Source organism: Neovison vison, chromosome 9 (genome assembly GCF_020171115.1).
Source record: "Neovison vison isolate M4711 chromosome 9, ASM_NN_V1, whole genome shotgun sequence".
Taxonomy (NCBI): Eukaryota; Metazoa; Chordata; class Mammalia; order Carnivora; family Mustelidae; genus Neogale; species Neogale vison.
This window is the reverse complement of record NC_058099.1, coordinates 77,521,912-77,535,291: the sequence shown is the minus strand read 5'-3', so window position 1 is coordinate 77,535,291 and position 13,380 is coordinate 77,521,912. Positions and strand designations below refer to the sequence as shown.

The following is a 13,380-nucleotide window of genomic DNA, read 5'->3' as shown; positions in this document are numbered from 1 at the left end:
AGAGCTCTAAATACCATCGTCTGGCCTTGCTAAGATCTCAGCTTCCAGAGTCAGTTTCAAAACTAGAAGGTAAATTACCATACAAGACAGAAAGAAAATTCTATTGACATCATCCTTCCTCTTTTTCTTCCCCCTTTCAATTTTTAGGAGTTCCTTTGAAATTTCAAACTACAAGCTATGTCTATACCAACATGTGAAGAGAAAGGGAAGGTATCTTTCAATGATCTAATTATGTTACATGGCAATATATGCATAAATACATAGTAAGTTGGTCACAATTTTCATGTAGCTATAGGCTGAATGACATGTTGACTAAAAGAAAGTAGAGAAGAACTAAAACTGTGTCCTTGGATGGCAGTTCTAAAGTGTCAATATGCTTTCTGGTCAGTGTATGGTTTTCCCCTTTGCTATTAGGAAAGTTGCCAATGAGGGGCACCTGGGTGGCTCAGTAGGTTGAGCAGCAGACTCTTGATTTTGGCTCAAGTTATGATCTCAGGGTCGTGAAATCAAGTCCCATGGTGGGCTCTGTGCTCAGATGGCATCTGCTTGATAATCTCTACCTCTCCTTCTGCCCCTCCCCTCACTCACATGCTCACCCCCTAATAAATAAATAAAATCTTAAACAAAAAAGAAAGAAAGAAAGTTTCCAGTGAAAAAGAATCACATCATTTAGACTACCAAAGAAGATTCAAAATCAAGATAATAGTATGTAGTATAAGTTTAGGAGCAAACTTAAAATTCAAGATACCAGGTCCCATCCTAATTTTGCTAAGTATGTGACCTCAGGCAAATCACATCACCTCTCTGGATCACAATTGAATCAACTAGCTAATGCACGTTATTAACATACTACTCAAGGATATCAAGAGGCATATGAGGGAAGGGAAAGAATGCTACTAAACAAAGAACAGTAAATACCCAACACCATCACACCATTGCAGATAACACCTACATACGGATACAGATCAGATCACAAGGACGAGTGTTATTTTCAGAACAATGAGCAACAATACATACACAGACCAGCCCCCAAAAACATCAGCTAGTAACATCAAGGAGGAATCATTAGCCAACTTATTAAATAGGCTTTTGTCCCCTCTTCTATTAATAAGTCTCAGTAGTTACTGATAGTTTACACCTGCTTATTTTTATTACCAATCCATTAGTAAATGATACTGTGTTTGAATTTTCAGTTTATATGTCAAGACCCTGGTTCAATCTTTTCTTGAACAATGTGGACCAGCAAGACCTAGTGTCTTAAAGCAAAAATTACACCTGTAAAGGGAGAGATAATAAGCCAGACCCTAATCGGTTAACATACTAATTGCTTTCCCCTGCTACAAAATAATCATACTTCAAACCTTAGCAAGATTCATAGATATATATATTCAGACAAAAACTCTACTGTACACCTAAGATCCAAGTCATTACATTACTCATCATAGATTATTTCTTGGAGTAGTTTTACAGAACTTGAATTCACTTTAATTAAAATTCACAATAATCCCCTGGGAACTAAGTACAAAAAAAAATTTGCTAAAGGAGATCTCTAAGATATAAATTAATATTGAATAAAAGATCAATTCTTACAACATAACTTGTAAAGTTGCTCCTCATACAACATGTTTACTTTAATTATGTACAAGGTTGAAAAGATTTTAAAATGTATTATCTATTTAATGGTCATGACACCGTCAAGGGTGACTTCCGTAGCGTGCAAATCCTATGCTTTGTAATCAGAAGCTTCCAGCTGAGAGGGGACTTTACTCATTCAATAGTCCAAGCAAAGAAATGAGGATGAAGAGCACAAAAATGTTTTTCCCCCGGTAACTCTGATTTGTGTGGCCTACTTGCAGAAGAAAATGGAGAAGCTCCTACTCTGGTCAAAGTTGCCTTACAAAGTTCAAATGATCAAGTACTCTTGGAGAGAATTCCAGAGCTCAGAATTCATTGGTTTGATCTACAGGGATGTTCCAAGCAGAAAGATAGACAAAAAAGACCCATCCTGATGGTTTCATTCACAAACCCACATGGCTTCTACCACTATTTGCATGAACACAAAGGATCCCCTGATTGGTGTCTCCATGCCAGACCTCTCTGCTGACTTTCCTGCTTATTTCCAGCTGGGATTTCTCCACTCAGGTGTCCCACAAGCTCCTCAAAGTGAAGAGCCCAAAATGAATCTCACCATCACCTCCCCCAACCTGTCTCTCCTTTATTCGATGGTCTCAGGGCCAGCTTCCTGGATGAATCGCCCATGCTCAAAAGGGCCCTGCACTTGGTTTTCTTGAAATTCTTCATTTTTGAACAAAGGGTTCCATATTTTCACTTTGCACTGGGCCCCCAAAATTACGTGGCCAGTTCTGTCTCTCCTTCGGGGGTACGGCCATTACCTTTGTTACGGAAACCAAAGCCCCGGGACTTCATCCCAGACCCTCCCTTCATTTCATTTCTGTATCTGATCATGCTGTTTCATGCTCAGGGTTTTATCCCAAGCAAAGGCTCACCTTATTTGAAATGCCTAAATGCCTTTTTCTCCTCCTTCAAAGAATTGATTTCCACTTGTCCTTTAATTATTAATCAAGTTCATCTATACCAGAAATACTTACTGATGCCCGAGCCTGACACAAATGCCCCCTCCTGGTCCTCCACTTCCCCATACCTGTCCCTACGGCTGTGGTTTTGTCCTTGTACCACACTATCTTATCTCTCTTCCCCCAAATGACTGGGAGCTTCTTAATGGCTGATAATTTTTTCTATTTCTATTTAGTTCCCAGCTCTGTACTTGGCATATGGAAATATTTTTGAAATGCTTATCAGTATTATTTCAAAAAACTTCACTAATTCATTTGGGGGGGGGCAGTGGAAACTGCTTGATCTACGTCATTATTCTTTCCTCTTAGAATAAATTTCATTGGGCGCCTGGGTGGCTCAGTGGGTTAAGCCGCTGCCTTCGGCTCAGGTCATGATCTCGGGGTCCTGGGATCGAGTCCCGCATCGGGCTCTCTGCTCAGCAGGGAGCCTGCTTCCCTCTCTCTCTCTCTGCCTGCCTCCGTCTACTTGTGATTTCTCTCTGTCAAATAAATAAAATATTTAAAAAAAAAAAAGAATAAATTTCATTTATTTTTCTAAAGTTATCCCCTCTTTCCCTCCTGAATCTTCAGGGAAATCCACCAAAACAAACAGCTTCAAAGCTTATGTTACACCTCGAATGTATTTTCCATTGTCCTCCAGGATCACTGTCCCTTGGGGTCCTTCGCAAGTGAGGACAGCTGGGTTCCCTATTCCTCCGGGAGCTTCCAGGCAATATTGGCTTATATAAAATGATTTGTTTGTGTCAAGGAGTTGCCAGAGTTCCTCTGCAAGGCCACTGAGAGCCCAGGATACAGGAAAGCAAAAGTGGGAAGTTTAGCCCAGAGGGATACGGAGTCTCTTATTAACCCAGGGCCCCCACATGCTCTCAGATGTTCCATACTTCATCAGATTGGCCATCAAAGGAAATCCTGCTTGAAAAAACAGACTTGTGATTTGCCTGCAGCTGGGAATCAAAAGGAATCATGTCAGCCCCAGGATCAGTGTCTAATCAGTATTTCAGTCTACCATGATACACGCACCTGGATGGGTTCCTTTATTTATTCATTCGTTCACTTACTCAAACATTCATGGACCATCTACTGAGGGAAATGTGTCGAGTGAAGGGTTATTAAGGGAGATAAGGGCCCCACACTCAAGGAAATTAAGAATTTGATTATGAGACAGATAAATTCCTCCAACACCTTACTATTCCAAGTGTGGTACACAGACCAGAAGCAGCATCTAGAATCTTACTAGAATGCTGAATTCCAGGGCCCACCTCAAGACCTCCTGGATCAGAATTTGCATTTTAACAAGAACACAGAAGATCCACATGAATATTAGAGACCAAGAACTTTTACACACACACCGCCCCCCTCACCCAAGAGCTGAACACCAACTCCTTTGAATCTGAATTAAATTCAACTCTCAGTTGCAAAACCTGCCCTAATGATTCCTGATAATAATCCCACTTTTCCCCATCTCTAGACTCCAAGTCTGGCTCTCTGCTACTTCACAGAAGCAACTTCAACCCTTCATCACACAGACTGGGAACTAACAGGGAACGGTGCTGTGTACCAAATGCCTATCTCTCACGCACATGAATCTCGTATTAGATGCTCTGCAGGACACATTCTGGTAATTCCATCCGGGCAACCTTTAAGTTTCCCCAGAATGCCTACTTAGAAAAAGACGGAACAACTTAAGAATGCAAGTGACTAACAGACTGCATTCAAGTAGTTTACATTTTAAATTCTTAACGCATGGTTACTGCACATTTTTCACAATCAAAGGAGGGGTCTCAAGACATGGCTTTTAATTGCCAGAGGTGAAAGATGAAGATTCAGTTGGAAAGCAAGTACCACCAGGAAATGCTTACTCCAACGGAGCCAGGCCCTGTCCTTTGCTCAACACTGCCCCCCAACCCTCCCCATACACAGGCACTTGGTTATTACTAAGAATTCCAAATATGCATATATACATTTTCCATGTACACACTGGTGTTCTTGATTTAGTTGATATCATTTCAAATACCTGTAACTTGTCAGGTTGGAGGCCCAAGATGCATTGGGAATTCTATTTTGTTTTATTTGGTCTTTTTTTTTTTTTTTTAATATTTCAAGACATTCAGTAAATTGAGAGTCACCAAAACCTGCAATTCTTAATCTTATTGGCCTCAAAACCCCTCACACTGCAGAGGATCTATAGAGTTTTTATTTGGGTTGGGTGTGGCAATTTCCTGAGAATTCTTCTGAATATTCGGTTTTTGACCCATGTAAAGATAATACCCACTGCACATTAACAAAAATTGCATATTGTATTAAAAAAAAAACCTGTATTTGCAAACTAATAACTGATTGAGAGAGAAAAATAGCACTGTTTTACATTTTTGCAAGTATCTTTAAGGTTTGGCTCAAAAGAAGACAGGTGGATTCTCACATCTGCTTTTGCATTTAATGCATTTCTGTATCACATATCATGTCGCCCCTGGAAAAATCTACTGCACACTTGTGAGAGAACAAGAGTGGTAAAGCAAACATCTCTAAAAGGATGACAAGACAATTCAATGGGGAAGATAATCGTTCCAAACAATGGTGCTGGAACAGCTGAATATTCACACGCAAAGGAATAAAGGTGGACCCCCTACTTTACACCCTACACAAAAGTTAACTCAAATTGGATCAAAGATGAGGAGTAGCTGTGTGTTATTGTGAGTTACAATAAAAAATATATATTTTGTCTTTTTCCTCCTTTCTGGCACAGAGCTCGTAAAAACCCTTGCAATTTCTTAAGTGAGGTGAACAATAAATGTGTCTTTTGTCATGTTAATGAGGTGACTTTTGGAAATCCCCTGTGGACTGGGGCTGGTTGCCCAGAGAACCCACCATGTGATTAGAGGGTCGGAACTTTCAGTCCCATCTCCCTGACCTCCAGGGAGGAGCTGGAAATTGGGTTCAACCACCAACAGCCAAGGATTTAACCAATTGTGCCTGTGTAATGATGCCTCCATAAAAACCCAAAAGGACAGGATTTGGAGAGCTTCTGGGTTGAGACTGTGGTTAGCACGGAGGGGTGCTAGGAGATTGGTACTCCTGGAGAGAGCATGGAAGCTGTACCCCCTTCCCCCCTAACCTTGCCCTATGCATCTCTTCCATCTAGCTGTTCCCTGAGTTACATACTTTTATAATAAACTAGTGATCTGGTAAGTAGAATGTTTCTCTGAGTTCTGGGAGCCACTCCAGCAAATTAATCAAACTCAAGGAGGAGGTCGTGGGAACCTCCACTCTACAGTCAGTCAGAAGCTTAGATGACAACCTAGCCTCGTGACTGGCTTCTCAAGTGGAGGTAGTCTCGTGGGACTGAGCCTGGAGGATGTGATGTGATCTCCAGGTAGACGGTGTAAAAATGGAGTTGTAGGTGTAGGTGATATCAGAGAATTGTCAGGTATATGAGAGGAACTCCCCTCTTCAAACAGTGGAATTGGAACCGAACACTCTTGGACTGTTAATGGGCACAGGTTTATTCGGGGGACGATGAGAGCCTTCAGGAAATAGAGTAGTCATTGTTGCACAACTTTTTGAACATACTAAAATCCACTGAAATGTACACCTTAAAATAGTAAATTGTGTGGTATATAAATGACACATTAATATAATAATGAATCAAAAACCTAAATGTGAAACTATAAAACTGTGAAAACATAGGCATAAGTATTCATGACCTTGGACTATGTAATAGTTCCCAAACTACGACATCCAAAAACACAAGCAACAAAAGAGAAAAGAAGGTGAATTTCACCAAAATTTTAAAATTTCTGACACCAACAAGAAAGTAAAGGACAGCCCACAGAATAGGAAAAATATTTACAGGTCATGTATTGCATAAGTATTCAGAATATATAAAGAACTCTTGTAACTCAATAACAAAAATTTTAAAATCCAATTTAAAACAGGGCAAAGGATCCAAATAGACAGTTCTCCAGAAAAGATACACATAGGCCCCCTGGCACAAGAAAAGATGCTCAAAGTCATAGGCACCAAGGGAATGAAAATCAAAACCACGATAAGATACCACTTCGCACCCACTGAGCTGGTTATAATCAAACAGACAAATAACAACAAGTGTTGGCAAAGATATGCAGAAATCAACACCCTTGTGCACTACTGATGGAGACGTAAAATGGCACAGCCACTTTGGAAAACGGTTTGACGGTCTGTCTTCCAAAGGTTAAACATAGATCTAGTAATGTCACTCCCAGGTATAAACCCAAAAGAAATGTGTCCACACAGAAACCTGTAAAGGAATGTTCACTGCAACGTTATTTGCAACAGACAAAAAGTGGAAACAACCCAAATTTTATCATTTCTCAACTGGGGAAATGATAAAATGTGATCTGTCCACACAACGGAATAGAATATAGCAATAAAAAGAGAAGTACTAAAAAAAAAAAAAAAAAAAGAGAAGTACTGACCCATGCTGATCTCAGGGACATCTGGGGGTTTGACACAATTTGAGAACCACTGACCCAGACCAAACAGCTAGCGTGGGTATCATGGGTTATCTTCCTAGCAGCCATTTCCCTACCCTCCCTCTCAAGAGACCCCTGATTTTTAAGCATTGACCTCTCCCCCCCATGCCAGCCACCTCCTGGAAGGAGGCTAACTCCATGCTGAGTCCCAGGGTCAAGTTCTGCTCACTTTAAGCTAAAAGGTGCATTCCCTCCCTCCGGCCAGAGTCACTGGTTCAGGGCAGGCCTGTGACTTAGGTCTGATCAGAACGGCTGCAGGACTTTTGTGGGAATGCTTGGATGGAAGTAGTTCCCCTCTGCCTCTGGAGGGTGCCCCATGAAAAGGTGAGGACTGACATTACCATAACCATCTCACGGCCAGTCTGAGGATAAAGCCTTACAGAAGGCAGGAGAGTCCTTGAATGAAGCCCTTAACTCGAGACATCAGGATATAAGAGCCAGTAAATGTCCTCGATGTTCGAACCAGTCTGAATTAGAATTTTTCAGACGTAGTTACAAGCACCCAGCAGACAGTCCAAAAGAGGGGGAGCCAACAGTGTTACATTCTCTCTGCACTCAATACACTTCACCATTGCTTTGAGGACATCAAGAGATAAGATCTTAGCAGACCATTGAAATAACATTACTTTTTTTTCACAATATACTTAATACAAAGAGCTGGCCCATGTAATCTAGGCCTAAAAACGTCAGAGCTGGGCCATGGTATTTAACAAAGTGTCTCTGACTGCTATTACTTTTGTGTCTGATTTTCAGTGGACTCTGAATGGCATTCTAGGTGAGTTCGACAGAGAAAAGTGTTGGATTGTCCTTATTATCAGAAGAGGTGTGGCTGTGAGCCGGACCCCGATCGGATTTCACCACCTGGATTGGCATAGGGCCTGATACTCGGCACATATGAACGTTCGCATGTGATATTTAAGTACCTGTTCCAACAGGTAAGAAACTCAAAGAACAGTAAACTACTCTCTTTTTTCCCCAGCTATTAAAGTGGTGTTCTACATTTGAGTGATGTTTCGACATTTACGATGCGTTTCATGTACATCCTCCCAACAACCCCATGGAGACTGGCAACTGGGAAATTACAGAGGAACAACAGGGACCCAGTGACTTGCTCAAGGTCTTGCACCATCATAAAATGGAATTTAGACTTCAAGACATTAGATTTAAGCCAAAGCCTCCCCACTATTGAGAATTATCTCAAATATACCTTCACATAATAGAAAGATAACAGTCAACATTGTTTTGGCTCTCACTGTAGGTCAGTTACCAAGCATTACAACAACCCCATGAGGTCTAGGCCACTATTATCCCCACTTTACAGATGAGCAAACTGAGACCCAAACTGGTAAAGTGAGTTGTCCAAAGCCACCTGGCTAGTCAGTAGTCAAGCCAGGGTTCCAAGTTCTTGACTTCTTGGTCATAGGGCTTCTTCAACGAGTAGAGCTGTACCAGAGGTGGTTGCTCTGTGTCAGATGACTCGGAGCTACCAAGAACCCACCAGCTCAGTAAGGACGGAAGTGATCCTTAACACAAACAACAAAGGACAATCCGACAATTCTTCTCATTCTGGAATTTGATCACACCGAGATTGCCTATAATAAGCCAGGACTTAGAAAACATCTTATTAAACTTTGCTGACAGTTTTATTCTAACAATAATCATAATTGGGAATCAGGAGATGCATGGTTTAATTATGTTACCATTCCCCAAACTGACTTATTTGGAGGACACTACTGCTTGCTTAGCCTATAGTTATCCCTTCCGCCCACCACAGGACACATTCACACACACACACACACACACACACACACACACACACTTCTCCACTGCTTCCATAATGCCAAAGCCCTCCTCCCACTATAGAAAGGGAAGAGCATAAAGACCAGAAGCACATTCCTAGACTCTTCTGCAGCTAGAGCACAGGTGTATGATCGAATCCCACCTAACGAGATCTGATGGGAAGACTGATAGGGGCCTCTGGAAAAGATCTTCCTCCTGATAAAAAGAAATGCATACAGAAGTACCACCTCTGCAATGGTAGATATGGTAGCGCCTGACTCACATCCACAACTATGTCCACCACCTTGTAAGAATGACCACTCTAAGCACCAGAGCAGATATGCTGAGGTTAACAGTGTGGGAAGATGGAAAGAGCCTGGGTCCATGCAGAACCGCCGAGCAACCCTGTAGCTGGCCGAACTCTGGACTTCTCATTAGGTAAGACAGTTAGTGTACTTATCATTTAATCCACTTTAACTTGGCTACTCTCTCACTCTCGTTGGGCTTCTTAGGAAGCCCAAAACATCCTAACTCTCAAGTCTCAAGAGGCAGCTACTGAGAAGAACTCTGAAATTTTAGTCCAACGTCCAGGGTTCTAACCTACCTACATGCCAGATGACCCAAATTGCTTAATCTCGCTGACCATTACTTCTCGCATCTAAAAAATAAAGGCCACACTCCATAACACAATATCATCAATAAAATGGAGGTATGAAAATCATGGGATAATGTGTATCCAACCACTCTGTTAACAACAGTGTTTCACTCAAATGTGACTAGTCTACATAGTAATTAAATCAGATTTATTAAATTGGAACTAGCCATCTAACCCAACTCCCTTATTTTACAAAAGAGGAAAAGAAACATTGACTCCAAATGTCAACTGACTTGCTCAGAGTCACAAAACTGGTTGATAACATAATTAAACAATGCACCTCCTGATTCCCAAACCAATGTCATCATGTTACTCTCATGATGATAAGTAATGACCTAGATTAGATACTGAGCACTCTTTCAATCAGCAAGTGTTTGTCGAACAGGATTATATGCCAGGTACTACTCAAGTATTGGGGAATCCTTAATAAACAACCACCACCACCACAAAATGTTCCTACCCTATGGATTTAACAGCCTACGAAGGAAATTAGTCAATCTACATTTATGAGTATTTATTCAATGCCTATTACATATTAAGCACTGGACTAAAATTTCTGTTCAAACACAAATCAAAATTCCCAGCCAATTCCAATAATATCAACCATGTTTACGAGGCTTTGATAAAGAATGTATAATGTGAAAAGTCTACATTTTACTCAATAAAAGTCATATTGAAAATGACAAGTTCATTAGAAGGAGCTGTGACTAACCATGCCAGCCTCTGAAGAAAGTGGATAGAGTGGGGACATGGCTAGGATTCCACCCTACTTGAAGCATCAAGACTGAATAAAGGGGGTTAGAATTAACTCACATCCCTTTATGCTATCCAGACTTCAAAGGTTGGGTCAGTTGGAAAAGCCCAGTAGGGAATATTCAGCCACTCCTTCCATTCCCCAGGCCTCCATCAGTGCCCCAAACTCTCCTTTTGCTCCCTGTTCATTTGGAATTCCTCCTCCTCTGACCTAAACATTCACACCCTAATAACTTGATGGGACAACAACCTAAACTCTTCAGAAAGAGACAGAGCAAGTGACTTTCAGCACTGCCTCTGGAAATGGATCTCAGGCAGCTAAGACTGGGCACTCGGTTGTTTCTTTGTAAGTTTTCTCTGTCAATTATATAATTTGAGACAATAATTAAAAGCTGTTGTTTTGTGGGGGAAATTCCATAAGTCCCATTCTGTGCAGGTCATGGCATGAGGATGTGTGATACTAGATGACGGTCCATACACTTCTTTAACTTTGTGATTCCCTGGAAGAAAGGGGGGAAAGGCAAGCAGGGAAGGAAGAACAGGCAACCTCCCCAGGCATGGACGGGCTCCTCCGAGAGGTTCCTTTTTTCAAAATACCATTTTGTTCTAGTGTTAAACACATGGAAGGTTGTTTGTGACCGTGTACCCAGAAATACAATTTCACTTCCTGGGTTTGGATAAGTCTAGGAAAGTAAGTTCCAAAATTATCAATATAGGATCTTTGAATTCCCCCTTATTGGTAAATTATCATCACCATTTGTGGACAGAAGGATCCAAAAAGATGGACCACAAAATGAACCATGTGAGTTTGAAACAATTCCAAAAAAATCAACATTTTTGAACACAGCATTTTAACCTCTTTGGCACCAGCTGGGCCACAAAAACGCTAACTTGCCAAACTATTATTAGACTGGCTACAATTTATTGTTTCCCGGACACCAGACAACAAATACATGCCCTTTGGGGACTACTTATCTATTCTAAGGAAGACTAAGTTCGGAAAGGGATAAAACCCAGTGGTGTCAACTCCAAGTGGGACAGGACTGGGCACACAGAGGGCTGAGAAAGCAGAGGAGAACTCAGCATCCCTAACTCTCTGCTGCTGATCCCTCCGTTATTTACATATTCGATGCCGGTTAAAGTATCTGTACATCCACTCCAGGACCTAAGGCAAAGTACACCAACAATTACCTCTGGATCACAAGACAGTACATGCCAAAATGTTTCTGTGCAACCCTGTGGCAGGAGGGAAAACTGCCTAGCCTGCTAATCCCTTTATTATTAAGTTTAGCAGCACCAATTCACTAAGAATGAAATTCAAGATCCTCCAGAAAATTCACTGGGCACCTACACACCTGGGACATAAGGTGGGGCACGACGTTCCTGCCTGGAAACTTGTCCAACCATCTGCTTACGAATTAGTTGCCACTATCTCTGTGTCACAAACTTCCACCGGCAAACAAACAAATGGGAAAGACCTTTCATTCATTGATTCATTGTGGGGTTAACACAGCCTAGAGACCTATTCCTGCCGCTGAGAGACGCCGCCCCCATTCATCTCTCAAGGCAACTATATAGTGTGCTCTCTATTTAAAAAACAGCTCAGTCCTGTAGCCTCAAGACTCAGGAAAGCGAGAAGAGGAAATCCCAGAGAAAAATAAGCAGATAGATTTAAAAGTCAGAAGCTAATCGTGCTGAGCCCTGACACAACCTTTCCAGATTGTGCGTGCCCAGTGGGTCAAAGGAGAGGGCACACATCTGCCTACATATACGCGCACCAAAGGTGCACGTGCGCGCGCGCGCGCGCGCGCGCACCCACACAAACACACACACCCTTGCAGCTCACGCTACATCTCCTGCAAGCTCAAAAGCACTTACTACCCAAGGATGGGGCCGCCAGGAAAGCTACCTTCGCCCAAAGAACTCTTGCTTTCTCCAACTTGAGCAATATTCCACCAATATTCCAAGGGGCGCTTCTTCCCGGGACCCATGTCCTGCAAGGCTCCCTCCCCGCTGGCTCCACAACCCTTTTCCTTTCTCTAAAACACAACGACTTCATGATTCCTTTTGGGGTAGCTCCAGTTCCGCGCAGCGCGCGCCCCATCCCTCAAGGCTGGAGCCCAGGTCTGCCCAGCCTCTCTCACTCCCAGGAAACTTCCCCGCCGCACCATGCGGAGTAAAGGCCATCGGTAGGAGGGCGGCAAGGAGGGAAAGCGGGTCCCTGGGGCTGAGGGCCCCTTTGGAGCCCGGGCGCCAAGAGAGGAATGAGTGAACCCGAGCTGGTGCATGCCTTCTCCACGTGGAGGAAGGGAGGAAGGAAGAATGGGCGACATGCAGGTGTCCCTCTCGGCTCTCCGAGCTCCCATTTCCTGGCGGGGGAGGGGATGGAGGGGTTAGCCTCTCCCTGGAGGAAGCTGCCCCGCGCTCCCAGCCTAGGCGCAGCGAGACTTGCGCGCACCTTGCAAGCCTGGTAAGGGATCCCGTCGCTGATAACGCGCCCCATCCCTGGGTAGGGCTCCCAGCCTCACAGGGCGGGGAAAGAGAAATCTGGCTTTCTAGCAGGCCCCCGCATGGGTTCTCCCGCCCCAGGGCGCGCACGCCCACCCGCAGAGGCCCCCACGCCCTCGCCCCGGGCAGCCCGCACCTGGATGTGGCAGGAGATCTCCGAATCGTCCAGCAGCCGGATGGTGCATTTCATCTCCTGGCTGAGCGATTTGACGCTGGAGCTCCGAAAGTGGATCATTTTCATGGTCCTCCTGCCTCTCGGCACACAGTGGCAAGAGGCGAACATGCACCGCGGCCCGGGGGAGCGAGCGGGAGGCTCGGGGCCGGCGTAGCGCTCGCCCGCGCGGACAGACACACTCGCGCACGCACTGTCCGGGACACCCGGGTGCGGCTCAGCCCCGGGACAGCGGCGGCGACGGGCGCCTGCGGCCACACATGCTGGGCGGCCAGGGCGCGGCGGGCGGGTCCCTCCCTTCCCTCGCTCCCCTCCCTCGCCTCCGCCTCTCCGGCTCCTTTCCCCGCCTCCGTCCGTAGCGCGCGCTCCTGCGCCTCCCTCCGCCTGGGCTAGCGTGCAGAGGGTGCCCCG

At 44.0% G+C, this 13,380-nt stretch overlaps 1 protein-coding gene across 2 annotated transcripts in view; it reads right to left on the bottom strand.

Annotated features, from left to right (window-relative positions):
* FRMD3 (FERM domain containing 3) overlaps positions 1 to 13,128 on the bottom strand; it is a 318,301-nt gene extending 305,173 nt beyond the window's left edge. The window contains exon 1 of one of the 2 annotated variants that reach the window (XM_044265819.1): positions 12,934 to 13,128. In XM_044265819.1, the coding sequence (XP_044121754.1) occupies positions 12,934 to 13,080 (147 nt within the window). In that variant the 5' untranslated portion in view covers positions 13,081 to 13,128. The remainder of the gene's footprint in view (positions 1 to 12,933) is intronic. The other variant, XM_044265820.1, reaches the window with a different exon arrangement.
* Between the last annotated feature and the right edge of the window lie 252 nt (positions 13,129 to 13,380).